The sequence below is a fragment of the Crotalus tigris genome, unplaced genomic scaffold, assembly GCF_016545835.1.
Source record: "Crotalus tigris isolate CLP2741 ecotype Arizona unplaced genomic scaffold, ASM1654583v1 scf7180000024437.13266115, whole genome shotgun sequence".
NCBI classification, from domain to species: Eukaryota; Metazoa; Chordata; class Lepidosauria; order Squamata; family Viperidae; genus Crotalus; species Crotalus tigris.
Genome location: NW_024100606.1, coordinates 3,113,386 through 3,141,361, shown reverse-complemented (window position 1 = coordinate 3,141,361; position 27,976 = coordinate 3,113,386). Strand labels below are relative to the sequence as shown.

Below are 27,976 nucleotides of genomic sequence, written 5' to 3'. Positions count from 1 at the left end.
CCTGTCCATTTTAGTTCGCTGATTCCTAAGATGTCGATGTTCAGTCTTGTCATCTCTTTTTTGACTACGTCTAGCTTGCCTTGATTCATGGATCTTACATTCCAGGTTCCTATGAAGAAAAAATCTTTACAGCATTGGACTTTCCTTTCACCACCAGATATATCCACAGCTGAGCGTCCTTTCGGCTTTGGCCCAGTCGCTTCATTCTTTCTGGCGCTACTAGTACTAGCCCTCTGCTCTTCCCCAGTAGCATATTGGACACCTTCCAATCTGAGGGGCTCATCTTCCAGCGTCATATCTTTTTTCCTTTTAGTACTGTCCATGGGGTTTTCATGGCAAAGATACTGGAGTGGTTTGCCATTTCCTTCTCCAGTGGATCACATTTTGTCAGAACTCTCTGCTATGACCTGTCCGTCTTGGGTGGCCCTGCACGGCATAGCTTATAGCTTCACTAAGTTACACAAGCCCCTTCGCCACGACAAGGCAGTAATCCAAAGCCATAATACATAATTTCACATTTCATGCTATATCCAAAACAAATTAACCACATTAGAAGTTAATCTATGGAGATTCTAAGCCATTCAGATCGTGGTTGTCCCAAAGGTGCTTTTTCAAAAGGCAACTGGACTATCTTTGTTTTTCCTGGAAGACATTTTGCTTCTCATCCAAGAAGCCTGATGACATTTCTCTTCTTAATCAAGAAGCTTGGCTAAGAAGCAAAACGTCTTCAAGGAAAAACAAAGAAAGTCCAGTTGCCTTTTGAAAAAACACCTCTGGGGTTAAAAGTTAGTGTTATGTATGAAGAAAGCTATTGTTCTCTCTTGTTTTATCACAATCAATAATGTCCAGGGTTATACTGTACCCTTAAAAGACTCAATTATACTTTAAGCAACCAGCTGGAAAAGATTTGAGCCAGACCAAGCCACAAAGCAAGTTGGCATATCATAGAGCCCTTGGCATCCCAAAGAAATCAATCTCCCATACCTGAATCTTTGATCAGCTTCCTGGCTTTCCGCTCACTAAATGATGACATTTCTGCAGGCTTCTGCTGGAGCAGAGCATCAGAAAGGTTTTGGAATGGAACAGCCCGGCAATATACAACCACATCAGAGAGTTCTCGGGAAATCTGCACAACATCCTTTGCCTGAAGAAGTGCCATATGCAAAAAATTAATTTAATTTTAATTTAATGAATTTAAAAATCCACTTCAGGTAACACATCCTACTTTGCAAACAAATTAATTCAGGCTTGCCAATAGCTACTAGTTTGGTACTGTTAAGTAGAGTCTAATAATATGTTTCAGTCAACTAGAGAGGAAAGTTTTGTAAGTTGAAAGTCCCCCCCCCTTCACTAATGCTATTGCTGGGCCATACCATGGATCCTGTAGGTCAGGGTCCCCAACCCTTGGTCCATGGACCGGCACCGGTTTGCGGCATGCCAGAAACTGGTCCATGCAAACAAACAAAGCCCCATCCGCAGGATGCAGACAGCACGCAAAACCACACCCCCTCCAGTCCACGAAAAAAACTCTCTCCACAGAACCAGTCCCTGGTGCTCAAAACGTTAGGGATCTCTTTCAGGGGTTAGAAAATCTAGCTAAATCATATGTGGACTTACTTACATAGGTTTGCCTCAGTGGCAGTACAGTATTTAGCCAATTTTTGACAGATCTCAGAAACTAAGCAGAGTGGTCCCAAATATATTTGGTCAGGAGACTGGGAATTTCCTGCCCAGGAGACCAAAAAATCTCAGAAAAATCTGAAAAATGAAAATTTCTGTAGAACCAACACATAAGCTACACAGCTGAGAGAACCAAAAGTAAGGTTCAACTTGAAAGAATCTTCCTCTTTTTTTTTTCATAAGGCTGCATTATTAAGTCATCATGCAAGGATGTATTTACCACAAAGATGAGGTCTTTTGAAGATACTACTTCTTGGTCCAACACCAACCTATCTGTAGTGGTGACACTGTAGCACAGCAGCAGTTGGCATGCCCCTTTTAGCACAAAGAATGAAATTCCTGGGTCCTGAATTGGATGTTAAACTTCCCTTACCAGCAAATGCTCTTGCAGTGGCATATGATGACATCATCATGAAAAGCAGTTAAAAGCAATTGTGGATATTATGTTTGTAGGGCATAGCATCCTGTGAAAATAGCACCTCTCTTTCCCTGGACTATTTTCTTTCAGCATGGTTATGTTATGATCTTTATAGAACACCTATCCCTCTACACTTGGAACGGTCATCAACAAAGGGTTTCAAGGAAGAAGACAGTTTTCTCTTCACTTGTTTTATCACAATATTTTAATCATCAACCAAGATGAATAAGATACCCTCAAATTTGGCTACATTTGAGTATGGATAGGTAAGAGACTATATTGCTTGCTTGCTCGTCACACTTACCAGCTATGTTGGGATTCTTCCAAGAAGGAAGGAATACTTACTTGCAAAGGTCTGATTTCCTGGAAAGAAGATGTAAACTGAAGAAAGAAGCAGAAACAGAAATTAAAAGATCTCTGTGTGTATAAAATTACATTTAGTTATATTTTCTAGAGGAAGAGTTTAAGCAATTTTATTGGATTTTACTAATAATGCAGGATCTTGCTTCCTACAACAGTCAATCAGATGCTTCTGGAAGACAACTAAAAAGCATGAAGGCATCTCCTCAGGTTTGTTCCCAGGACATTTTATTAATATAGTTTTAACCTCTGATCTTGCTTCCATACAGCTATCATAACTTAATAATTTCTTATTAGATTTATTCTCTCTCTACTTGTCCTTTTTGCTCTTTATTTAGTCACAAATTTGGCACTGCATTCCAAAAATAAAGTAGACATTGTATGAAAGAAAGACTCTTTTGCTAGTCAACAGTCAACTCACTATTACAAACATATATTATCTTTTTCAAAAAGTTTACCCATCACTGGCACATATTGTCCTATACATACAAACACTCCAAAGAATCATCGGAACTGATGCATTTTGCTAGCAGTCCCCAGTTTGAAGCATTTAATGTAGACTTTGCCCAAAAGGAAGGTTTTTTTACTATTTTCTCTATTTTAGGAAAACAAGGACCATTGAATTACAGAAAAGTCCTAAGTGAAAGAATACTTTAAATGTACAGAAGCTGTTTAACCTGAGATGATGATGGTTGTTTTTTGGCTTGCAGCTGACTACCCCATTTATATTCAGCTCTAACATTTTTAAAAGGAAAAATTGGGCAGAAGACCCCAATTTTCCATTTTAATTCAGAAGAAATGATGCCCTCATTTGATGACATAAACTCTTCCAAAGAAACAAGAGTGAAATGTCTAATTTGTTGTAGTGTAGTCATGGTTCCAACTAATGAAACACTTCAAAGAACTTCCAGGCCTTGTTTATCCTAAAAACATTTATTAACAGTGTAACAGATTGACGGCACGTCATGGATGAATGCCAGAATCTGAATTTCTCTTGCTTTCGTCTAACTTTTCTTGCTAAACCCTTCCCTTATTTTGCAGTCAGAAGTCACATCTTCCAATTAGCCCGGAGGGCAAAGATTCACTTCCGTTCCTTTTCCCAGGCTTTCCTTATAAATCTCCTCCCTTTCTCTGTCATCTGATTTAACTCTAAAAATACCAGACAGTTCTGCATATCTTGTCAAAGCAATAATATCCTATATTAACAGCATTGACATCCGGCCCCCCTTACAAAAAGGACAGATCCTATAATGAAAACAAAAGCATATGTTAATGACTAGTTTTCAGTTTGTTGGGGTATTTCACATGAAACCTTTTGACGAGCTTGTCAGCTTTCACTTCACTGGATTTCACCCAGGTGACTTCAGACAACGGGTATCCCTTCCATTGTACTAGGTACTACAATTTCTCTTTAAAAATTCTAGAGTCAAGAATACGTTTCACTTCATAGTGGGTCTGTCCCGCAACTACAAGGGGCCCAGGTGCCTTCTTCGGGGGAGATCTTAAAGTGGAGCCCCGATAAGGTTTCCTTCTCGCCACTGGTTCCGATGTGCTCTGCAGTCGGGGGTAGCGGACCGCACAGTTTGCTGCTCGATGTCCCTTCTGTCCGCACTAGGAACACTTAATTGATGGGCCTGCAGGTGGCCTGAGTCTTTCAGCCATTGCAGTAGTCGGAGGGTTTTGTGGGGGTGATTGTTGTTTGGGTTGCTCTGGCTGCTGCTCAGATTCAGGTGGGGGAGGCTTCTTATAGCGGGCGAGCTGAACGTCTAGCTTCACCGCTGCCTGGTACCATTCTTGCAGCTGATCAGGTACTGCTCGATAGATGCAGGCCTGAGGGAGGCGATCGTCTAATCCCTCAATGAAGTGATGGATTAGGGACTGCTGTGGCCACGCCTCTATTCGACCTGCTATCTTGCGAAACTCTCACACGTACACCAGGACAGGCCTGCCGGTTTGTTTTATTTTGTGGATTTGTTTTCCTGCTTTAAGAGCAATAGATGGGTCCTCAAATCTTTCTCTCAGCCCTAGGAGGAAAAGGTGGGGGTTCTCCAATTCGGGGGCTTGCTCATTGTATAAATTGTTCAGCCATTTGGACGCTTCTCCCTCTAGATTGGACGCAATCACATCCACCATGGCCCCTGGGTCTGGGTAGAGATAGGCCCAACAATTCAAATGAGAGCGCACTTGATTGAGGAAAAAAAAAAACAGCTTCTCTGAGTCCCCATCGAAGGTTGCTCTGAAAAGTGGTGCAATTATAGGCTGTTGGGGCCCCTACAGTAGCTGTTGGTGCTGGCCCCATCCTGGCTGCAGATTTGTGCCCAGGGGTTGCACGTTTGGGGGCTATGGCCAATCTCCTTAATGCTGGCCCCATCCTGGCTGCAGATTTATGCCCAGGGGTTGCACGTTTGGGGGCTGTGGCCAATCTCCTTGCTGTGGCCGTTCTCCCACCAGCTGCTGATCTCCTGGCTTCTGTACCACCCCAAGCTGTTTCAAGGCCTCTATTAGCTGTGGCAAGTTCAGAGGTCGTGGAACATCTGCCTGCTGGGTTTGCCAAACTTCCCATTACTGCAGAGGCCTCAGACTGGGATTCCCTCTTTCTTCAGGGTTGGAGTCCCTGGCAGGGGAAGACAGGATCTGAAAGGCTTTCTGATCTGCAATGGAGGGGCTGCAAGCTTTCCTCTGCAGGAGTGGATTTCTGTCTCTCTCCTCTGGGGTTTGAAATATTTCCAGTAACTCACCCAGGCTTTGAGTGGCAGTTTGTCCATTCTCTGTCCACCGACCTGCATTTGTCTGCCAAAATTCATCTTCCCACAGCATGCTGTTTGTTACTTCTCCCTTTGGGATATCAGCAGCTGCCGGGCTGTATTCAACAAACTCCCGTTTATTATGATAGATTATCCTCCTCCTGAACTCTGTTACTCTCACTCCAGCCTAGGAGAAAGAGGTGGGGGTAATGCATCCCCAGTTGTTTGAAAAGGTTTTAGATTCTGGCATGATGTCATGGTTCCGACTAATGAAACACTTCAAAGAACTTCCAGGCCTTGTTTATCCTAAAAGCATTTATTAACAGTGTAACAGAATGACAGCACGTCATGGATGGATGCCAGAATCTGAATTTCTCTTGCTTACGTCTAACTTTTCTTGCTAAACCCCTCCCTTATTTTGCAGTCATAAGTCACATCTTCCAATTAGCCCAGAGGGCAAAGATTCACTTCCGTTCCTTTTCCCGGGCTTTCCTTATAAATCTCCTCCCTTTCTCTGTCATCTGAATTAACCCTAAAAATACCAGACAGTTCTGCATATCTTGTTAAAGCAATAATATCCTATATTAACAGCGTTGACAGATACCCTCATCTGATGACATAAACTCTTCCAAAGAAACAAGAGTGAAATGTCTAATTTGTTGTAGTGCTCTGTTAAGAACTCCAGCCTGATTTCTTCTGGGTATTCCTTTCTATCTCACCCAATTGTGAGCTTTCTGTTCCTCATCACTCTCTGGCTATAAATCATGCTTGATTTTTATTGAGCTATTTGTGGGGGCAGGGGGAAGAAAAGATGTTTGTGAATCTCCACTAAGAATATTCAGTACTTTTGTAGCCTCCTTCTTTCTCAATAGCATAAATATAGCAAATGCAGGGAGACAGTGATCTTAGAACTGCAGCATTGAGGTTTTTTTGAGGGGGAAGGGGGCTGTTGAGTTTCCCTAAAAGGATCATTCTTTACCTTATGCTTTTGACACATTTGGCTACATGATACAATATCTGGACTGCAAAAATCCAGATAACAGTTAGATGTAAGCAAGGAAGTTGAGATACGTTTAAAGTCTGTCCCATTTGAGAAGTTTATCTTGGGACCCAGAGAACTCTACTTGCACCTTCTTTTCAGCAGTCCTACTTCAGCTGCATTCTTGACACTGAATTGTATTGGTTTGCTTTTACAGAATATCCACCTTAGAGGTTTCCCTAATACTCTCTTAATTACCCCTTCAGAAACACGGATCTAAACCTCACCCTCTGATCTTCTTCCTCCTGCATTTCTTCCTCACGATTGGAGATCAAGTAAACTCTTGGATCAGTCTTGTTCTCTGATAGTTTTTTCCCCTTCACTAATATCTTCCCCTTCAATTGCTGTAAGGTTTGGGAAAGAAAAACCAATAAACTTAGCTCTACAATAAAACCTTCCTAATAATCTTTTTTTTTAACAAAATTTTATTAAGTTTATATAGATAAGGAAAAATAGGAACAATACAGATATGGTAAAGGGAGGGGTGGAAGGAAAGGGGAAGGGGAAGAGAATAAGGATAAAATAAGGATAGGTACAATCACATATTTCAACAAACAAGCTACTGTCCGAATCATAATAATGAGTAAATATCATATTTAACCATTTTTACCGAAGCTTAGACTATAACATATTAAAAACAATAGGTAAACAAATACGTTGATCTATTAAGTAAACACTGCTAATAAAATCTCAAAAAATCCTAACAATCAAAAGTACTGAAAATCAGTAAATCAGGAAAAATAATCATTTCATCAAAATGCTAGTTAGAACTCAATTAAAAATCAGTCATCTATTCTAAAATATTGAATCCTTCAAGTTCTAACTTGTCTCTAACCATTGATAAAATTTTTCCCAAGTTCTAAAATAAATTGAATCATCTTTTTCTTTCATTTTTAATGTTAGTCTATCCATTTCTGCACAGTGTACAATTTTAGTAATTATAATCTGGTCAGATGGTAAATTCTCATTTTTCCAAAATCGGGCAAATACTATCCTTGCTGCTGTTAAAACATGCAATATCAAGTAGTCATTCTCTTTACCATAATTAGGTCTTAATATTCCTAACAAAAACAATTCTATCTGTAGTTTCATCATCTTTTCCAACCATCTATGGATCTTAGACCAATATTTCTTAATGATAGGGCATATCCACTAGGCATGGTAATAAGTGCCTGGCTGTTGTTTACATTTCCAGCAAATATCCAAAACATTTTTAAACATTTTCGCTAAGCGAACTGGTGTCATATGCCATCTATAAAACATCTTATATAAATTTTCTTTATATGCTACCGCTTTTGTAAGCTTAATATTTTTATCCCAAAGTTTTTGCCAGTCTTCCAAATCTATAGAATGTCCAAAGTTCTTTGCCCATACTATCATTGTTTCATTCACTTGTTCTTCTTCCATCTTCCAGTTTAAAAGAAATTTATAGAGTTTTCTAATCAAATTCTCATCTGTTTTTAACAAGATTTTATCTAATGGGTTCTGTTCTTTGTAAAAACCTGTCGATTTTATATCTTTTTCGTATCTTGTTTGAATTTGCAAATAAGACCACCATGTCAAGTCAATACCTTGTAGTTGTAAAGTTTGCCTGTCCTTAAGTTTTCCCTCTTTGTCTAAAATGTTTTTATAACTAACCAGTTTGTCATAATTAATCAGATTTGGATAAGCAAATGCTTCCATTGTTGAAAGCCACTCAGGTATTTTCATATATATATTATGTTTAATTTTCTCCCATTCTGAAAGTAGTACATTTCTTATCGCATGATTTTGAAAGTACTTATGTGCTTTAGATTTCTCGTTACCATATAAAAGCATGCCAACCTAACTGAAGGTCATGTTCCTCTAAATAAAGCAATCTTTTATTTCTCAATACAATCCATTCTTTAAGACAAAGCAAAATAGCTGCTTGATAGTAAAGTCTCCAATCTGGAAGTCCAAAGCCCCCTCTATCCTTAGATTCTTGTAACAATTTACATTTGATTCTCACTTTCTTTTTTTGCCATATAAATCTTAAAATCATTGCATTTAAATCGTCAAAAAAATTCTTAGTAAGTTTAATAGGCACTGTTTGAAATAGGAAAATTAGCTTTGGTAGAATGTTCATCTTAACCGTCGCTATTCTTCCTAGAAGTGATAATTGAAGATTTTCCCATCTTTCCAAGTCTATTTTTATTTGTTTCATTAATCTCTCATAATTATCTTCTTTTAGTGTAGTATATTTCGCCGTTAAATAAATACCCAAATATTTGACTTTTTTAACTATTTGAAGATTTGTCATTTTAGCGAGTTGAATTTTTTGTTTGTCTGTTAAATTTTTTGTTATTACTTTAGTCTTTTCCCTGTTTATTTTCAGACCAGCCACTTCTCCAAATTTCTCAATTTTCTGCAAGAGTTTATCAGCTGTTTGCAATGGCTCCTCTAGAATGAAGACCAAGTCATCCGCAAAGGCCTGTAGTTTATATTTCTGGTCTTTAATCTCCAGACCTTTAATTTCTGTATCTTGTCTGATACTTCTTGCCAGAACCTCTAATGTAAGAATAAACAACAGAGGAGACAACGGACATCCCTGTCTAGTGCCTTTTTAAATCTCAAATACATCTGTGTAATCTCCATTTAAAAGTATTCTTGCTGTTTGTTTCTTATAAATTGCTTGAATTGCTGTATTAAAATTTTCACCAAAATCCATTTCTTGAAGTTGTTGAAACATAAATTGCCAATTTAAGTTATCAAAGGCTTTTTGTGCATCAAGGAATATAAGTGCCATCTGGTTCCCTGGATGGATTTCATAGTACTCCAAGATGTTTAAAATAATCCTCAAGTTGTTCTTTATCTGTCTTTTTGGTAGGAAATTATTTTGGTCTTAGTGTATAAATTCATTCAAAAAGTTTTTCATTCTTTCTGCCATTATTGCAGCAAAGATTTTGTAATCCACATTTAGTAGCGATATTGGTCTGTAATTTTTAATTAGTGAATGACCAGTATCTTCTTAGGTATCAAAGTAATATTAGCTTCAGTCCATGAATCTGGTATTTTTGTCATTACATACGTCTTTCAAAGTTGGAGTTATAGTATCTTGTAACGCTACATAGAATTCAGCAGGAAGATCATTAGGTCCTGGTGTTTTATCTTTCTTTTGCTTTCTTATTGCCTCTATAATCTCCATCATTGAAACATTCTCGTTTAACCTCTAACACATATTCTCAGGAACCTTTGGGAGATTTGCTTCTTTTAAATAAGCCTGAATTACATCTTTAGAAACTGTCTCCACCTTATAAAGTGTCTCATAATACTCCTTCGTAATTTTTTTCATTAAGTCATTGTGACACTGTAGGTCACCATCCGTATCCCGTAGCTTACTTATTAATCTTTTTTCTCTTTCTTTTTTTAATCTATATGCCAGCCATTCCCAGGTTTATTGGCATTTTCCAAAAAATTCTGTTTGGACCTTTTAATCTGTTGCGCCATTGTACTGTATTTGTCTCATGTAAGTTTAACTTATGTTTTAATAGTTCCATTTGTATTTTCAACTTTTTCTTTTGAGGGTCTGATTGTAATTCAGCTTCCAACATACTAAGTTGTTCTTTCAATCTATGTTGAGCAAGTTTCTTTTCCTTAATCTTTTTAGCAAGATAAGTTATGGCCAAACCTCTAAAATATGCTTTTGCCATGTCCCATACAATTTGAATAGAGGTTTCTTCTTTTTTATTGACTTTAAAAAAGAATTCCATTTCTTTTATTGCAAATTGTAAAAACTCATTTTCTTTCAATATTGATTTATTCAAGGACCATCTCGGTCTTTTCTTAAGTCCTTTCCAGGTCATTTTCATTGAATTATGGTCTGCCCAAATGTTAGGTTCTATTTCAATTTCTTGTATCATGGCCTTTAAGTCCAAAGAAGTCCATATCATGTCAATTCTTGACCACGATTATGTCTACTAGAATAAAAAGTATATTGTGCTTTTTCCGGGTACATCTCTCTCCAAATGTCCTGTATACAAAGTTCATCTTTCATTCTTAGAAAGGATTTAGGTAGAATATTACTTCCTTTTTTCTCCTGTTTATAACTTTTATAATCCCATACTGGATCAACAATTGCATTAAAGTCTCCAAGTATACACAAGCTATGGTAATTTAAGTCCACCAGTTTATCATATAATTGCTGAAAAAATTGATCTTGCTTCTCACTGAGAGCATATATCGCAACCATCAATATTTTTTTTTGATTCCATGTACTGTAATCCCGACCATCAGTATTCTTCCCTCTTCATCAGCATAAATTTGTTTTGGATTCCTCTTTTCTTTTACATATAGAGCTATCCCTCTTTTCTTTTGTGATATCAAGAAAAAATAAAGTTTACCAAGTTTTGATTGTTCAAGTATTCTAGAATGTTGTAATTTAATGTGTGTCTTCTAGAGACAAATTATATTCATTTTTAGTTTTTGTAGTCTATGAAATATTTTACTCCTTTTTGATGGAGTTAAGACCATTTATATTTATTGAAAGAATTCGAATTTCCTCCATAGTTTCAGCTGTGTCGAGATCTCAATTTTCTAGGAGAGCTTATCTGTCTCTGATCTTTAGGTCTCACATCTTCCTCTGGTTGATTCTTTTTAGGTGCTTCTTCCTCCATTTGTTTCGATGTTCCTGCAGTCGTTTCCTCTGATTTCTTAGGTTCTGCCTCACCTCTCTCCAAGAAGTCTCTATGATTATTAAAGAAGTCCTCTGCTTGTTGTGGGGTGTTCAATCTATATCTTTTTGTGTCCCAAAAATTAATAGTCCTTCTGGGATCAACCATCTGAAGTTCACTCCTTTACTGATTAATTTCCTCGTTAAGAATTGGTATTCTCTTCGAGCTTCTCTAATTCTTCTTGGGATCTGTTTGAGAACTACCAAATCTTTATCTTTGTATTTCAGAGGTTGGTCCCTCACTAGTCTCAGGATCTCATCCCGTACTGCTCTTTTGCTGAATCTAACATGAACTTCCCTAGGCATTATATTTCTTCTTGCATAATTTGAATTCATTCTATAGACTTGATCAATTTCTCTTTTGATTTGATCCATTTCCATTCCAAGCAAGTCCGCCAATAACTCAGTTATCAATAGTAACAAGTTCTCATCACTCTCTTCTATCACATTTTGGAATCTTAGAAAATATGATGTGCGTTCAAACTCCATCATTGCCATACTTTCTTCCAGCTCTGCGTTAGATTGTGCCAATCTCTGATTTTCATCTTGGAGAGCCTCTAATATCTGGTTTACTACTACTGACTTGTCTTCAATATTTTGCATTCGTTGTTGAGTATCTGACATTGCCTGTTGAAAGGATTCCATTTTTTGATCCATCTTAAGCAGATCATTTTTCAAGTCTTCAAGATCCTTTTTCATTTCCATTTTAGAGTCTTCAAAATCCTTTTTCATTTGCATTTTAGAATCCATAATTGCCTGGAGAATGGCTTGCATATCTTTCTGCTGCATGTCTAGCTGTAAAAAGGTTGTAATCGATTTTTGAAGCACTGGACTAACTGAGGTTGATGCAGGAGCAGAGGGTCCCTTCCTTGCCCCTTTCGCCAAGTTTGAAACACTCATCTTGATTATTGTATTTATTGTATTTATTTATAATCCAACATCAAGCCGGATGGCCCAATTAATTGTAATCCAAGGGTAGGGCCCGATGGCCACTTATATTCCACCAAAAAGCTCAAAGGAGAGGAGATTTTAAAAAAACCCAAAAATACATATGTAATCCAAAACCCTTAGAAAAAAATAAAAGTAAAAATAAAAATATCCAGCAATAGTAATATCAAAAAATAGGAAAAAATATAAAAAGGGATAGCCGATCTCTGCGCAAAAAAAAAGCAAATAGAAAAAGAAGAAAGATGAAAAATATGTTTATATCCACACAACAAGGCTGACAAAAAAGAGTAACAAATAAAAAAGAACAAAAAAGACAAAAAAAGAAAAAAAGAATATTTGATTTATAATCCAAATGTAGACATAAAAAAACCTTCTTCTATGGTTCCCTTATTTTAAAGAGAATAAAATCAATCCAAAAAGGGAATCAAACACCAAGCAAGGACAAAAAAACCCCCCAAAAATAGAGAGCAGTCTCTCTTAGTAATCTTCAAACGAGGTAGGAATGTCTGGGCAGTCAGCCAAGTGTCTGGACATTGAGCCAAACACCACAGCTATATCAACAAAGATAGTATAATAAAAAAAATAGTGTAGCAGGAAAACAAAGGAAAGAAATTGCAAAAATAACCACGAGGGGATGCTGTTTCTTCCCTCATCGTTTACTTAGGGAGAAAGTAAAAAAGAAAGAAAGAAAGTTCCATCAGTCAATACACAAAACTAACCCGTTCCAAAAAGTTCTAAGAAAGAGCAGTTAATGTGGCTTTTCCCAATTAGAATAATAATAGGTCTTTGTTCTCCTCTATAATGAGACAAGCTGGTTCCTTCGATATAGCTTCAATTCAAAGGATTTTCAAAAGTTTTTAAAAGGTTGAAACCGCTGCTTTTTGGGAGGGGGGGAGAAGCAAAAAATCCCCTCCTCCTCTTCCCCTTAGGCTTCCAGCTTATTGTTAAAGGCAGGAAATTTTCTTAAGAGTCCACTTTGCATCAAAAACTAATATCATCTCACCCGGATCAGTTGCTTGTTTCCTTAAACAGCTGACTCCTGTCTTCGATGTTCTGTTGAAGATGGCAGCAGACGCAAAGCTCTCTGCCTTTCTCTCGCCGGTTCCAGAGGCTATTTTTAGTTCAGGGAGCTGGCTATTGCCAGCTCCCTTTCCTCAAAGAATTCACCTCTCGGTGGCCACCCCTCCAGGGTGGCATTCAGCCCTAATGGGCCTGCCAGCGACAGAAATTCGGACCCTGGGCACGGAGAGTTTGTGTCCCAGGGTCTAGGACAACAACGTCATCCGGAAACTCCCTCAAGCCTTCCTAATAATCTTAATTAGCTGAATAAGGGATTGTGATTTCCTACATCCTTAAATCAGCAAAAGTATAACTCGCGCTGCTATTATTCTTCACTTAATTTGGCAAACTTTTACATTTTTTGTGAAGTACCAATATGGCATGAAAAATAAAACATTTATTTATTTATATTCCACTTTTATTATTTTTATAAACAACTCAAGGTAGCAAATATATTCAACACAATTTCCTCCTCCTGTTTTTCCCACAATAACCTTGTGAGGTGAGTTAGGCCAAGACAGGCTGACTAGCTCAAAGTCACCCAGCTGAATTCACGGTCCCCCATTTTCTAAGCTTAACCATTAGACCAAACTGTTGTTTATTTGTCGTATAATCCCACCACAAAACACTATTTCAGGTGTGATATTGTTAGACAGTTAAGAACATAAAAATTCATTTTGAGTATAAAAAAAGAACTAAAAAATATAGAATAAACATGTAAAATAGTGCAGTTACTGCAAATGATAGAAGTTGATAATGTGCAATTCTTAGTCCCTCAAATTTCTGGGATAGTGATATTGTACAAATACAAATCGGACCATGGCTGCAAAGTAATGCTGATTTGTCAAATACATGCTTCTTGTTCTAGAGCGTAGAAAGACCAGTTTCCTATTCATCAAATTACACTCCCTTCATGATTCTCAATGTGGTTTGCATAGCCTGTAGATTACTAGGAAAGTTGTTGATCACCCACCTATGCAATGCTGGACAATTATATAATGAAAATAGAGGCAAACTATATTACCTCTGGTGAGGGCAGTTGCTTAGACAGGTCTCCATCAAGTGGTTGGATCAACAGCATGTCCCCTAGAATAGTTTTCAGGTGATGGGCCATTGTAGACTGCTGATCCAGGCCACAGTGGTTTTCCAGAGAAAGAATCACAGGATAGGAAGAGTGCTGGGGATATAAAGTAGGATTGGAAGATATAATTTCTCTACAGCAGCCCTTTTCAAATATTGTTTATAGCAACTATTTTTTCCTGTTAGTTCAGAGAGAACTTCTGGATATAGTTTTATACAAACCTGCCATTTTTTTCATGTAGGTTGTGGATCTTTAGTTTTACAAGCAATATAAAATAAAAATAACAGCACGTAAACATTTCCTCGATATGTCTCAACAGTGGGAAACAAAATAGCTGCTGATATTTATTTATTATGCAACTATTGAAACTGATGGTATCTATGAAAATACATGACAACCAAGTGCATTTGTATATATAAATCTTGTTGCCAGCTTTCTCAAATTCATGGGATGTTCTGGACAGTATATAGGGGTACTCCAGAAGAATAAATCAATTCATTTTCCAGAAGGCCCTAAATATTTGATTTGTATGGAGCTGTGGTGGCGCACTGGTTAGAATGCAGTATTGCAGGCTAATTCTACTGATTGCCAAGAGTTCGATCCTGATCGGCTCAGGCACCCATCCTTCCGAAGTCGGTAAAATGAGGACCCAGATTGTTGGGGGCAATATGCTGACTCTGTAAATCACTTAGAGAGGGCTGTGAACCACTAGGAAGTGATATATAAGCTAAAGTGCTATTGCTATTACAGGCCAAAGTAAATATGTTATGATATTTATACAATTATTTTGACCCACAGATTCAAAACATTTCACAACAATTCTGCTCCTAGGTTGATTTTTAAGGTCCTAAAAATTTTGAGTGGAGGGTACATGAAAAACCTTATTTTACCTTATGCAAAGAATTTATCAATCAACAGTTGTACAATTAGGCTAGAAGAATATATGGTGTTAAATTTTTTCAAATACAAGGATTTACTAAAATAACAGGTGGCAAAGCACCATCCTAGAATCCCAAAGATGCTTTTTTACAAGGCAACTGGACTTTCCCATTTTTCTTTGAAGATGTTTCGCTTCTCATCCAAGAAGCTTCTTCAGTTCTGACTGGATGATGGGGAATGGAAGGATTTATACACCTTGCAGACAGCTGTTCATTTGCATTCTTTTAGAGAATCATTGAGGCCACTTGGAGGTTTATCTGTGTCATCAGGGTCACCTGAATCGTGCAAATCGTATCCCTCCCCCTCTGTTGAGAGAGGGCTGTCTATTGAACAGCCCTTTCTCAACAGAGGAGGAGGGATATGACATCATCTATCTTCAATCCACAACACAGTCCTTTCAACAGTTCAAAAAGGCTCCACAGCCATTTGCACTACTCAGGTGACCCTGACGACACAGATAAACCTCCAGGTGGATCAATGACTCTCTAAAAGAATGCAAGTGACCAGTATAACTCCTTCCATTCCCCATCATTTAGTCAGAGCTGAAGAAGCTTCTTGGATGAGAAGCGAAATGTCCAGTTGCCTCTTGAAAAAAAAAGCACTTTTGGTATAACTATGACCTGGATGATTGAGAATCTCCATAGACACCATCCTAGAAGTACTCTTCCTTTTCTGGATGGTTCTTGAATAAAGTTGTATTTTGAAAACATCTTGACAATTTATTAGGAAATGAGAATGAAACAAAGAAACTAGAGGCTATCTCCATTAGATATATTAAAATGCTTGCAAATTTTCAAAATCTTTTTTTAATGTCCCAGATCTTTTAAGATTTTGGCATCCCAAAGATCTCATAAGCTTTCAACCAATCTTTGATACATTTTAAAATTTAATTCTGGGACATTTAACAATACAGGGAGTATTATGACTGTTGCATTACCAATATATAAACAATATAATGCTACTTGATAAGGAGTGCTGGGAAGCCTCTATTGAAAACTTTTCTTGTTTCACATAACAAATAATGCTTCTTCTAATAAAATATCTAGGCCATATCATATATAAATCAAGAATGTTTTTACTTCAGCTATTGCTTTAATCAATAATATAGCATATGAATAATGATATCATTAAATGTGGTGGAATCACTGGCTAAAGGAGAGAGGGGTTCTTTAGGGTAATAAACAGACATTCCAGCTTAGGATTGGTTAGAACAGGAAACATCTGAGATCAAACTCTAGGTCTATATCTGCCACTTCCCAAGAAAAGGCAGGCAGTCTGGTAAGATTCCTGTAATATAGGTGATCAACAATAAAATATCTATGAGTGGTTCTGGTTGTTTGCCCCTGACATTAAAACTAAAAAAGAAGATCTCAAGTATAAAACGTGTATTATAGTTTAGTCTACCTTGAAGGCATGGTCCCGAATGCTTTCAATTACATCCCGGAAGAGGATCTTGGAGGTAAGAGTATGGCCATGGTAGATAATGGGCTCTCCATTAGAACCTTCCCAGCAGTCAAGCTCCACACAACGGCACCCCTTCATTAATGCCCTGCCAATGGGGAAAAAAGGATAAAGAAATAGATTTTGCATTTCAAAAATGTAACTGGGATGGATAGAGGTAAAAAACAGAAGAATTTATAGTTTTCATTCCAATACTCAAGATGTTCAGTTTGGTATGCATGCAATCAAGATGCTTCTCTAAAGCTTCTAAAGCAAATCTAGAATATGTGAAACTATATGTGCTTTTGAAGAGACACCCACATCTAAAATTATATAAATAGATACACAAGACAGCCTAGGAAAAGCAATGGGCTATGCCGGGTAGCATAATCAAACCAATTAATATAGAAACTGTAGTTCAATTATTTTTATGCAATATTCATTAAACAAAGATTATATTCCAGATCAGACAAATGAGGATCAAGCTGAGGAAATGTAGTCAGACTGGGCAGGTGATGTAAAAGAAATGGTTTATATTTTGTGTTATACATTATGTGAGCCATTGGACTTTCTATAATATGTAATCTGATTCTCCTGTTGAACTGGCCAAATTCAATATTTTTTCTGGTTGTTACAAGGAGTCACATGCTTGGATCTGATGCCAGAACTCCCAGAGAGTTCCTGCATACTTCAATTCACAAAAATTACAAATAATATCTGCTGACCATATCTGCTCTTCACTATATTCTGTTCAAAAATGGCCCCTAAACTGTTCACTCAAGGGCAGTTGAGAATATTATGAATGTGAATAATAAGTTTACATGCTACCTAATTAATGGAACCACCTGATGCCAGAAAAGTGAATAAACAGATGGAAAGGGCAATTCCTCCTCAGATACCAGTCTAATTGTTCTTTTCTGTCATCTTGCCATGGCCTTGTTTATCTTGTTCTATTCAAACTACACCCATTCCCATTAACCAGTTATCCTCTCCTAATCCATTGCTCACCCAGTTCCCCTTCAGTTTCTATGAATCATAGATTAAAAACTCATAACAGGTGGTTACCAGTTCTCAGGATATGATAGGATCTTCCTCCCCACCTCTGCCCCCAAATATATGACCTTTTGACTTGCTTTCAATTAGATGTTTGTGGATTTCTGAGAACGATACCTACTCTGCTACCTCCTTTTCTATCACGTTTTTCAATATGACCCACACTGGCTATAGTTGTTCACAGTTGGATCATGAAAACTTCTTACCGAACATATGCCTCAGTGCTACTGGCCCCTCCAATCTGATTGTCTGTTAGGTAGGTATTATGGGAGGAAGAGATGAAGTAATGGCATAAAGGCTGGCTCATATCCTGATAGATCCCAGCATGGGCCTGGTTAAGGATGTTTCCCGCTGAAGATAGTAAGTACATTGTGAAACCATCCAGCATCATGAGATTGTGTTGCCTGGCTGTGGAATAGAGACAGTTGGTGAAGCAGGTTTGACCACAATCCATGAAACAGGTTGACCAGATACATTTCATAAGATACTGTTGTATAAACTCCAAACTGTATCTCATTCTTTCCCTCTCCCTGCAACTAGCAAAATGCTAATGTGATGTAATCTCATTTTTTTCCTCCTCAATCCACTTTTTGAAGGATAAGGAGAAAGTGAAGGACCAAAAAATCATAGTAAATTCTTGTAAATGAATGTGCACTTCTAACTTTTTCCCTTCTCAATGACTTTTTTACTGTTGTTGTTTTGTTTTTAGTTTAATCTTTTAAAACAATTGCATTGGTTTTATTGTAAGGTACTATATTTTAATACTGTGATAAAACCATCAAGGACTCCACTTTTTTAAAAAAGGAAAGGCAGTATCATCTCATGGATGTTGTTCTGGAGATGAATGAAGAAGATAATATCTATGTTCAGCAGCCATCATCCATAATAGACCATCTTCTGAGGAATAAACATCTATTTTTGTGGCTACACAAGGATGATAACTTTACAAAGACTCAAGGGCAATATTACATTGTTATTTATACAATGCCATCTACATACAACAAATGGAGCTTTACCAAGAACAAGTTTAAAGATCCCTCCCCAAAGAAGTTCACAGTCTCATAACTGGCATACATAGATGAGATGAAAGTGAATGAAGAATGAATGGAACAGCAGTAAACAGGAAAATAATCTGCAATTATTTTAGTATGTGCACTAAAGGTGGTAACATTGAGAAATTAGGAGTAGAAAGCAAATAGACTTTCAGAGGCTGGAGCAGGTCCTTTAGTGGCTAAGACGGGTACAGATTGACAACAACAGGATATAAATAGAAAGGATGTGGAAGCCCTAAAGATAAGATTGAGAAGCTTATGTAGAAAAAAAATCAGAGGTAAGAGTTGAGATTGAAGATTTGCACTGTAATTTGAAGAGTCAGAATATTGGCAAATAAACAGTTTTCTCAAAAGAACACTAAGTTAATATCAATATATAGAGGTGAATCACAAACAAGCAAAAAAAATACGTTGTGTTATGGATTCCTTTGATTCTGAGGAGAGCCACTGAATTCTTAGCCTGTAAAGGAAAAAGCTATAAGCATTCTGTAACCTGTGAATCAGATTCTGCACAAGTGGCTGCTAATTCAGCCTTGGAAGACTGCCGAGCTCTAAATCATATCACCAGTTAAAGCGGACTGAGAGCACATATCTGTGATTCCTCAAGAGAAGGGGACATCAACTAGTCCAATTAAGCAAAGTCCAAAACTCTGAGCATCCTCTAGACTACCTCCCCTTGTTGGGAACAACTCTCCTGCTTCCCATCACTTCCTACCCCGTATTCTATAATCAGACCTTTGACTTAACTATTGGAGTGAGCTTTGTGGACTTCTTTGGCTCTTAACATGCAGTCTGTTCTTGCATGACCCTAGTTTTCTATCTTCAGCCTCTTTGAAGCAACTCTGCACCTCTGACATAGCTTACATATCTGAAACTCTATCTTATCTTTTCAACTTTTTCTTATTCTCTGACCTCTATCTCTATTCTGGCTTCTGTTGAAAGTGTTGTGACAGATTAATAAAAGTTTATAAATTCATAAATGTTGCTTTATATTGGCTTGGGATTTCAGGCTTGCACAGACATTGATAGAAAAGAATATTTATTTGGTAATGAAATGTCTGCAAGAAAACAACCAAGCTCAGAAAGCACCAAGAATATCCTTTGTAGTCAGGAAGGTTGGATATAAAAGGCATATCTCTAAGTGATATAACTGATTTTAGAATAGAATTTCTGGCTCCCAAGCTATCTTGCACTCTAAATTAAGCTACTGCGATGACAAATCATTCATAGACTTCTTTGTGTAATAGGATAAAGGCCTGTATTTCTGAGCAGAAAAAATGCTTAGGTATCTTGGTACACCTTGGGCTAAGGTTCCTAGTGATATTCTTGTTTCTGGTATCAAAAACAAACTCCTTGGTTGAATATATTTGAAATATTCTTGTTCCCTAATATTAAAATATATCCACAAGCTGTTGTTTTGCATCTCAATTTGTTGGTGGGCCTTGAAGTAGACTTGCAAGCCCAGTGCCAGCCTATACATCGTCTAGACCAGTGGTTCTCAACCTTTCTAATGCCGCGACCCCATAATACAGTCCCCCATGTTGTGGTGACCCCCAACCACTTATACATCACCGGGTGCCAGGGGCGTGGCCAAAGGGAGAAAAAATGGGGACAGCCTTGTTTGGCGACCCCCGTGAAATGGTCGTTCAACCCCAAATGGGGTCCCGACCCACAGGTTGAGAACCACTGGTCTAGACCAATGTTTCTCAATCTTAATATCTTTAAGACTTTTGGGAGTTAAAGTCCACACATCTTAAAGTTTCTGAGATTGAGAAACTTTGGTTTAAGCAAAGATAGTTATGGCTGCTTAGAGACAGATAAATAACTATTTTTTGTAATCCTTTGAAAACTAAAACATCATTCTTTGGCAGTAGACTGAAATGTTCATGTCAAAGGAAAGAGAGCAGAATCCCAGAGAAAGGTTCAGGTATGGTCAAAAAACTGGGGCTGGAAGTGTCATTGTCAATATACGACAAAGAGAGGAGGGCTTGGGAGGATATTAAAAGTTTGGCCTCAAAGAATTTACATTTCAATAAATATTCCAATGGAAAAATCAGATAGGCACCTGGGAATGCAAGACAGAATAGCAGGAGAAAATTCTAAGAAAGAGAGGTAGAAACAAGTATCTTCAGCAAAATCTGAAGAAAGGGTTAGAGTTCAAAGTGAAAAAAGAACAATTTCAAAAGAAACAGAAGAAGGAAACCAAGGAAAGAATAGGAGCTTTTAATAATGTAGAGTTGTTGCTGACCCATAATACAAACACTTTATATCGTACTATAATTGCAACCCTGGACATTGAATCACAATTCAAATTAGACATGGAAAAGATAAAATTAGTTCCAAAAATGTATCTCCCAAGACTGCAGTTACATATATATTTTTGGCAGAGCTGAAAATGAACCAAAAGTTAAAAGTTAATTAAAATGTCATAAAATCTTTTGCTGTTCTGATTGTAAAAGATTAAAAGTAAAAGACAACAATAGCCATAGAATGGCTTTGAAAGTTTTTTTCTTCAAAGTAGAACCTGAAGATAGAAGAAAAACAAGGATGAGCAAGTGCAGGAAGGAGGAATCAGGCTCTTGCACTTTTCCTTGTATAGAAGAGAGAATTTAGCTGTGTACAAAAATTCCTGTTTAATGTAAATACAGGTATAATTGTCCAGTTTTAATTTGTTTTAGATCAACTGAAGAATACATAATAAATACCAATAAGTCGCATTCAGAAAAGATGCCAACTGGGAGTTAAATATGAGATCTAGGGCCATCTAAAAGATTGTTTCAGTTGACATTTTTACAAGAAGACACTCCTCTTTATCTCTTACACTCCTTGTTAAGTATAACAATCTCTTCTGTAGGTACATATGGACATTGATTGTATACTGCTACCAAAACTAAACTTGCTTGATTTACTGTTGTACCAACCAAAGTTCCAGAGAAAAGCAATTATGGGAATAAATAATCCTATAAACCAGGATGTCAAATTGCTGGCCCATGGGCTGGATGCATTATAGCGAAACTGCGTCTACCCCATTGCCAGCAATGGCAAAAAACCCGCGATACATTGCAACACGTCACATCACGTTGCGAGTTTGACATCCCTACTATAAACCATACATGTTACATAATCTGGGACCCTGAAGCATTAGGACTGAGTTAAGGAGCTGGGCAAAGGTGACTTCTTTGCTTCTCCATTTCAAGGGTGTCTAGAATTTTCTAAGAGTAAAGAGGAAATACTAGAGCTAACAACTGTATTTTTTATGTGGCTCTTCTTTCCCCTCATTTGTTTTGTCATCTAGGTAGTAGCACCTATTTGACTCTTGTTGGATGTAAAATGAAGAAATAAACTGATTCAGTGCTGATAAGTATTTCTGATATGACAACCAGAAAATTCCAGGTCTATAAACTATACTGGGATATATTTTTTAAAAAATAAAATAAAAAAATAAAAATCTCCAAAGGTGACAATGGCAGTAACACAAAGGAAAATACATGTAGCTATAAATAGACAAGCTCAGCTCATGGAAGATTCTAGTGTTATATTGCTGAAAATAATTTTATTGTTAATGTTATTAAATAATACAGTCAATTTAAGTTATAAACAAAACATTAAAGATTGGTTGATTTATGGGCTGAGTTTATCTAAGAGTATTTGCATAAATGGCAGCAAGAATGCCACTCAAGCCAGACTGCTACATCAGCACCAATATTGTCTCTACAATAGAAAAAAGTGCAAGGCAGTCTTGCCATACCTCAATTTTGGTTCGCTTGTATAATAAAATATATTAAACATCTTATCAAGTTTCTTTTTAAATTTTAAAAGTAAATACCTGGAGTATTTTACTAACTAGACCATTTCCTTTATTTGGTCTGCGCTATTTCCTCTGTTTGTTACTTTATATAGTACAATATTCAAGGAAAGAATTCAGTTACTAAAATTAAGCAAATATTTTTTCTGCAATATTCCTAATCCTAGTACTCCTTATACTGTATTTATTACAAGCCTGTCAGTATTGGATTGACTACTTGTCCAGAAGTAGTAGGAGCAGGAAGAAAACTTTGTGGCTTGTTCCACAGAAATAATGGCCTTCATGCAACCTGTGTCAAGTTCCTGATCAGCTGGTATACCTAAGTAGCTCAGTCTTTCTGGATGTTCTTGTAATCTACCACCATAACAAACAATGGTTCCTGGAAAACAAAATATTGTAACTCGCTTGCTGGCAAATTTACTATCATATTGTTGTGATACATGTAGCACGTTCATACCTTTCTCGTTGAGCTCATATGTCTGAATGATATGATGAGCTTGCTGCAAGCTTGTTTCTTCACCCTGGTCATGCAAAAATTCCTGCAGTTCCTCAGCGGAAAGCACACAGTCCTCGCCTGAATATTGGTGGAAAATGTCCTCCAGCTCAGGCCGTTTCATTAGCCGTGTACAGAACTCCTCAATCTCACATTCTTCCAAGCGGTCATTGTTTGATTTGTCACACTCCTGGTAAAAGAGAGGCAGAAGAATAAAGGAACTGCAATGAAAACTGTATCAGAGGAACCTGATTAGCAACAGAATGGCTAACATGGGAAAAGGCAACTTTCAGACTTTCCCAGCCTGGCAACTTTCAGGTATACTGATACCATAATTCCCAATTTCGTAGCCAACACAGCTGTCAGGAATTCTCAGGATTTCCCAAACTGATATGCTTTAGATACATTGAGAATTGCAGTCCCAATGTATCTAAAGCATAACAGCTTGGTAAAGACTGCACTATACTAAGAGCTACCTGCTCTTTCCCCTTTACCCTGCAATTAAAACAGTTAATAAAAACATACTAAATCTGCATAAAATATACGTTGTTTTGACTGCAGCCACAGAAACATACATGAAATTATGAATACTGTTTAAAACTACTTGGTTCAGAATGAAATATAATAAGCATTATGACCTGGGACTCATGTTCCATATTATTTATTATCAAAAGTTGCATTAAAGAAGAGCACAAAATCACCAAATAAAGAGACAACACTGCTCTCTCTTGACTCCATGGATTGTCTCGAGCCTTTGAACAGATACTTTTGTGAGAGCAAGACTGAAAGGCCTACAACAGCAAGAGTAATAATGGAAGGGAAACTAAAAGAAATGAACTAATATTCATTATGGCCTAGGACTGACCAAGTACCATGTTTTGGGTGGGAAATACATATTATATACATTCCTCCAGAAATTCAAGCCCAACTAATATTGTGAGGTAGATTGGTCTATGAAACACTAGTTCAAAATCATCTAGAGAATTTCCACAACTGATAATGAACTTCCTCAGTCTGACATTTTAACTAGTTCAGGAACTATGGAAAAGCATCTTTTGAATATAAAGCTTCTGTTAAAAAGAGCATGAAATATAATCCAGAAGGTGAGACAGAGAATTATATGAATACCTTAAAGAGCTGATAGGCATAGATGTCATTCATATCTATGTTTACTATTCGCAACATGTTTTTGATCTCTTTGAAGCTCATCTTATTGTCTTTGTTCTTGTCAGCTTCATGTAAGATGCCATGGATCCAGGTAGGGCCTGATGTAAGGACAATGTAAAAAACTGGGAAGCATCTACTTTAAAATTTAAATTCACTCTCCTTCTCTCTTATATAGTTAATTCAAGAAAATTGTGAAGATGAGTCTTAATACAAACTCTTAAAAAAAAGGGAATGAGTGTTGGGGCATATTTTAAATGCAGAAGACAGAGTCAAAGACTGTATATCACCTAACTACAAATATTTGATCGAGCAATTTCTACCTAATTCTTAAACATATGTTTAAAATGTCTAGCAAATTCAAGTTGTAAAAAAAGAAAAATCTCTGGCTATATAACCTGTTTCAGAAAAAAAAAAAAAACCTGCCTCTAAAGTCAATGGATTCTTTTTCGTTAAGTAAGGGTTTTCAAACAGAGAATGGTTACACTCCAGCAACACCACTGCTATAGAATTCCTTTGCTGATGTATTTTGGTCTCGGAGGCATAATCCAACCTTTGACTCTGTGGCCATTTCCCTATTTATAATGGTATCACAACATTCCCCCACCATGGAAGATGCTATAAGATGGTAGGGGTAAGATGCTCCCTAATTCTAATTCTAATTGCTTTTTTTGTGCATCACTAGTGCACAGCAATCCATGAAACCAAATATGGTTTCAAATCCCATTTCAAATATGGTACCATATGTATTTTTAAAACATAGATGTCTGGTACTTAAAACAAGCTGAGGCATAGATTTTAAAAAGAGAAAGGAAGGTTTTGGAATGATTCAACAAAATCTCCCTTTCTCTTTTTAAAATCTATGCCTCAGTTTTAAGAAGGAATAATATCTACCGTGCTCCTAAGTCTTTGCAGATATAGAAAGAAAGGATATTGCTCAAGCTTTTCTCGCTGGCTCATGGCTTCACACCTGGCCATTAGTTTTGTGAGTCCTCTCACCCACTGCTGAACTTCAATCCCAGTCTGGGCAGCCAGATCCAGGTTTTTCCGTTTTCCCCTGAAGACTATAGTGAAGCACTGCTCTTCTGCAAAAGAACCACCAAATTTCCGAAGCCCCTCAGATTGGTAACCTTCACGTACACTTTCAACATGGAGGATGGAGACTGAAAGATAAGGCATCAAATTCATGGAGAGAGATAAAAATTAGAAGTATGCGAAGTGTCTCAACTCATTTTCAGTGAAAAATTTTTTCATTTGCCATAAGAAAGCAGGGAAAGACTATAATTGCCTCACACAATGGGATGAATCGTATGTACATTTGATAAATAAACAAATAGTTGAGCATAAAACGAGGAGGCAAAATACCCCAGATTCAACTCACAATATCTCACCATAGGGCTGGAAAAGCCAGTCTCTGAGACCCTGGAGAATGGGTGTCATTGGTGCCAATTAACCCTTCCTGATCTGATGTCCCTCAACAATACTGAATTCCAACTCCCTTCATCCCAGATCAGCAGTTAGAAGGTGCATCTGAAGTAGAGGGAGCAGTGTTTATTTCTAATATGAGGGTAGTTTTCTTCATTTCCCAACCAAGAGTCTATCAAAAACTCACAAACTGTCCAGAATAAAGGTTTTATGATGCTAAGGCTAATGCCTGGGCAGGGTGGGGATAATAATCTAGCACTTTTAGAAGAGGAGGCAAATCTCAGACCAGGGTGTATTTTATTTAGCACTTTAATTTATTCAGATGTTTCTCATTTACCATCTCAGCAGGACTTTAAATATCTCTACAAAAAAAGTGATTGGATCCCACTTAAATATGACAGAAGAGAGCCACTGGCTTGATCAGCCAAAGAAACATACCATCTCGTCTCTGTTTGGATATCTCAGATAATGTTTCTTAAACTTTTTGCTCGCAGGATCTCTTTCTATTTTTAAAAATTACGGCTGAGATTTGTTTATATGGTTTATACAGGTAGTCCTCAACTTACAACCACAGTTGAGCTCAGAATTTATATTGCTAGGTGAGACATTTGTTGTGACTTTTGCCCTATTTTACAACCTTTCTCGCCACAGTTGTTAAGTGAATCACTGCAACCGTTAAATTAGTAAAATGGTTTTTTAAGGCTTCCCCATGGACTTTGCTGGTCAAAAGGTCACAAAAGGCGATCACATGACCCTGGGATACAGCAACCACCATAAATATGAGTCAGTTGCCAAGCCTCTGAATGTTATCACAGGACTATGGAGATGCTGCAACAGTCATGTTGAAAATAGTTATAAGTCACTTTTTTTTCAGTGCCACTGTAACTTTGAACAGTCATTAAACAAACTGTTGTAAGTTGAGGTCTACCTGTATTGATCCATGTTTACCATATTAAAAATTAAAATTGACACATTCGTAGAATGTTTATTCATTCATGCAAAAATAACAATATTACGTCCATTAGATATTAACATAAATAAAATATTGCTCATGGAAAAAATATATTTTAACAAATAAAAAAAGAATATTTTAAATTTTTACAAATAATTTCTTGCAAACAGCTGGCAAATAATTATGATTTCACAGGAACTCTAAGAGGGGGGGGGATCCCCAGGGGTCCTCAGAGCACATTTTAACAAAGATTCCCAAGAGTTCATCATAGACTGCACGTTTCACTTCTGTCAGATATCCACAAGAGGCCCATTTATATTGGCTTCCTAATAAATGTTGGTTTAGAACTTCTTATAATTTGGAAAGTAGAAGGCAAGAAGTTGTGGAAAAAGATGAAACAAAAAATGGAATCTGAAATTCCAAAATTTTTAACCCTGTTTTCTCTTGAAGACAGTGATTGAAATTATTCCTTTTAAGGATTAAAAAATGCACACATCCTGCTGCCTGTGGAAGCAAGTAGATCTACATTCTTTGTGCCTGCAGATCCTTCCTCTCACCTCCCCAAGCCAAATAGATCTATCTTGTGACATAGTCTTATTCTGAGAGGAAAAATTAATAAGAACTCTTGAAAAATTAAGTAAAAAATATAATTATTTCTGCTACTAAAGTCACAGCCCAACATGAAAGAAAGAAAAAAGTGAGAAGAAAAAAAGCCTGCCACCTTTGAAAGCAATAACAAAAATGGTGAATGGAGTCAGCACAACCCCACTACTTCTCCATTGCTTCAGGTTACTAATAGATTTCCAGCCCCAATTCAAGAGCTGGTCATGAGCTACAAGCCCTATACAGCCAGAATTAATTTAATCATAACATTGTGGAAAGACCTATGAAGTGAGGAGGGTATATATGAGACACCAGGAATTCTATGTGGACATGTTATTTTAGTTAAAACTCCCTCTCGCAGCTTTTAGAATATTTTTCACCACTTTTCAATCCTAGCCGAATCTTATTTGTGTCCCTCTTGGGAGACTTTATCACTGTTGACTTATTGCAACTGCTGCTTTTATAATTTTGATTTATGTTATTGTTGAGTTTATACTTTTAAGTTGTTATCTTCACCTAGAGTCATTTGAGTTGGATGGGATATGAATTTAAATAAATAAATGATCAGTAGTATAACACTGCTGTATAACAGGAGTCCCCAACCACTGGGTCCCCAACCACTATACTAGCAGTAGTGGGATTCAAACATGTGAACAACCGGCCCTCTGTCTGGATGCCGCTTCCGGAAGTCCATTCTGGGCCTGGGCAACAAAAAATTAGCTACTGGTTCTGCCGAAGTGGTGCAAACCAGCTGAATCCCACCACTGTATACCAGTCTGCGGCCCATTGGCAACTGGGCCACACAAGCAGTGGGCAAGTGTGCAAAGCTTCATTTGTGGATGCATGGGAGCTAGATTGCACACACCAAACCATCCCCTTTCTGCTGCTGCTGCTGCCTGCCTATGAATCTAGAAAGGTTGGGGACTGCTGCTCTATAATCCTTTGCATTATAGAAGATGTCTTTCCCAAATGAGTTTGCCCACCCCACTCATGCTGACATAATGGACATACTGCAGGCCCCATCAGCCAAG

At 37.3% G+C, this 27,976-nt stretch overlaps 1 protein-coding gene across 9 annotated transcripts in view; it reads right to left on the bottom strand.

Moving 5' to 3' along the window:
• PLCD3 (phospholipase C delta 3) overlaps positions 1-27,976 on the bottom strand; it is a 92,652-nt gene that overhangs the window by 17,282 nt on the left and 47,394 nt on the right. For 5 of the 9 annotated variants that reach the window (XM_039331383.1, XM_039331388.1, XM_039331385.1 and 2 more), the window contains 9 exons: positions 24,900-25,128; positions 23,930-24,059; positions 22,766-22,991; positions 17,658-17,859; positions 16,363-16,507; positions 13,963-14,115; positions 6,469-6,585; positions 2,444-2,479; positions 985-1,144 (listed from right to left, as the gene is read on the bottom strand). In XM_039331383.1, coding sequence (XP_039187317.1) covers positions 985-1,144; positions 2,444-2,479; positions 6,469-6,585; positions 13,963-14,115; positions 16,363-16,507; positions 17,658-17,859; positions 22,766-22,991; positions 23,930-24,059; positions 24,900-25,128 — 1,398 coding nt within the window. The remainder of the gene's footprint in view (positions 1-984; positions 1,145-2,443; positions 2,480-6,468; positions 6,586-13,962; positions 14,116-16,362; positions 16,508-17,657; positions 17,860-22,765; positions 22,992-23,929; positions 24,060-24,899; positions 25,129-27,976) is intronic. The other 4 variants (XM_039331391.1, XM_039331389.1, XM_039331390.1 and 1 more) reach the window with 2 other exon arrangements.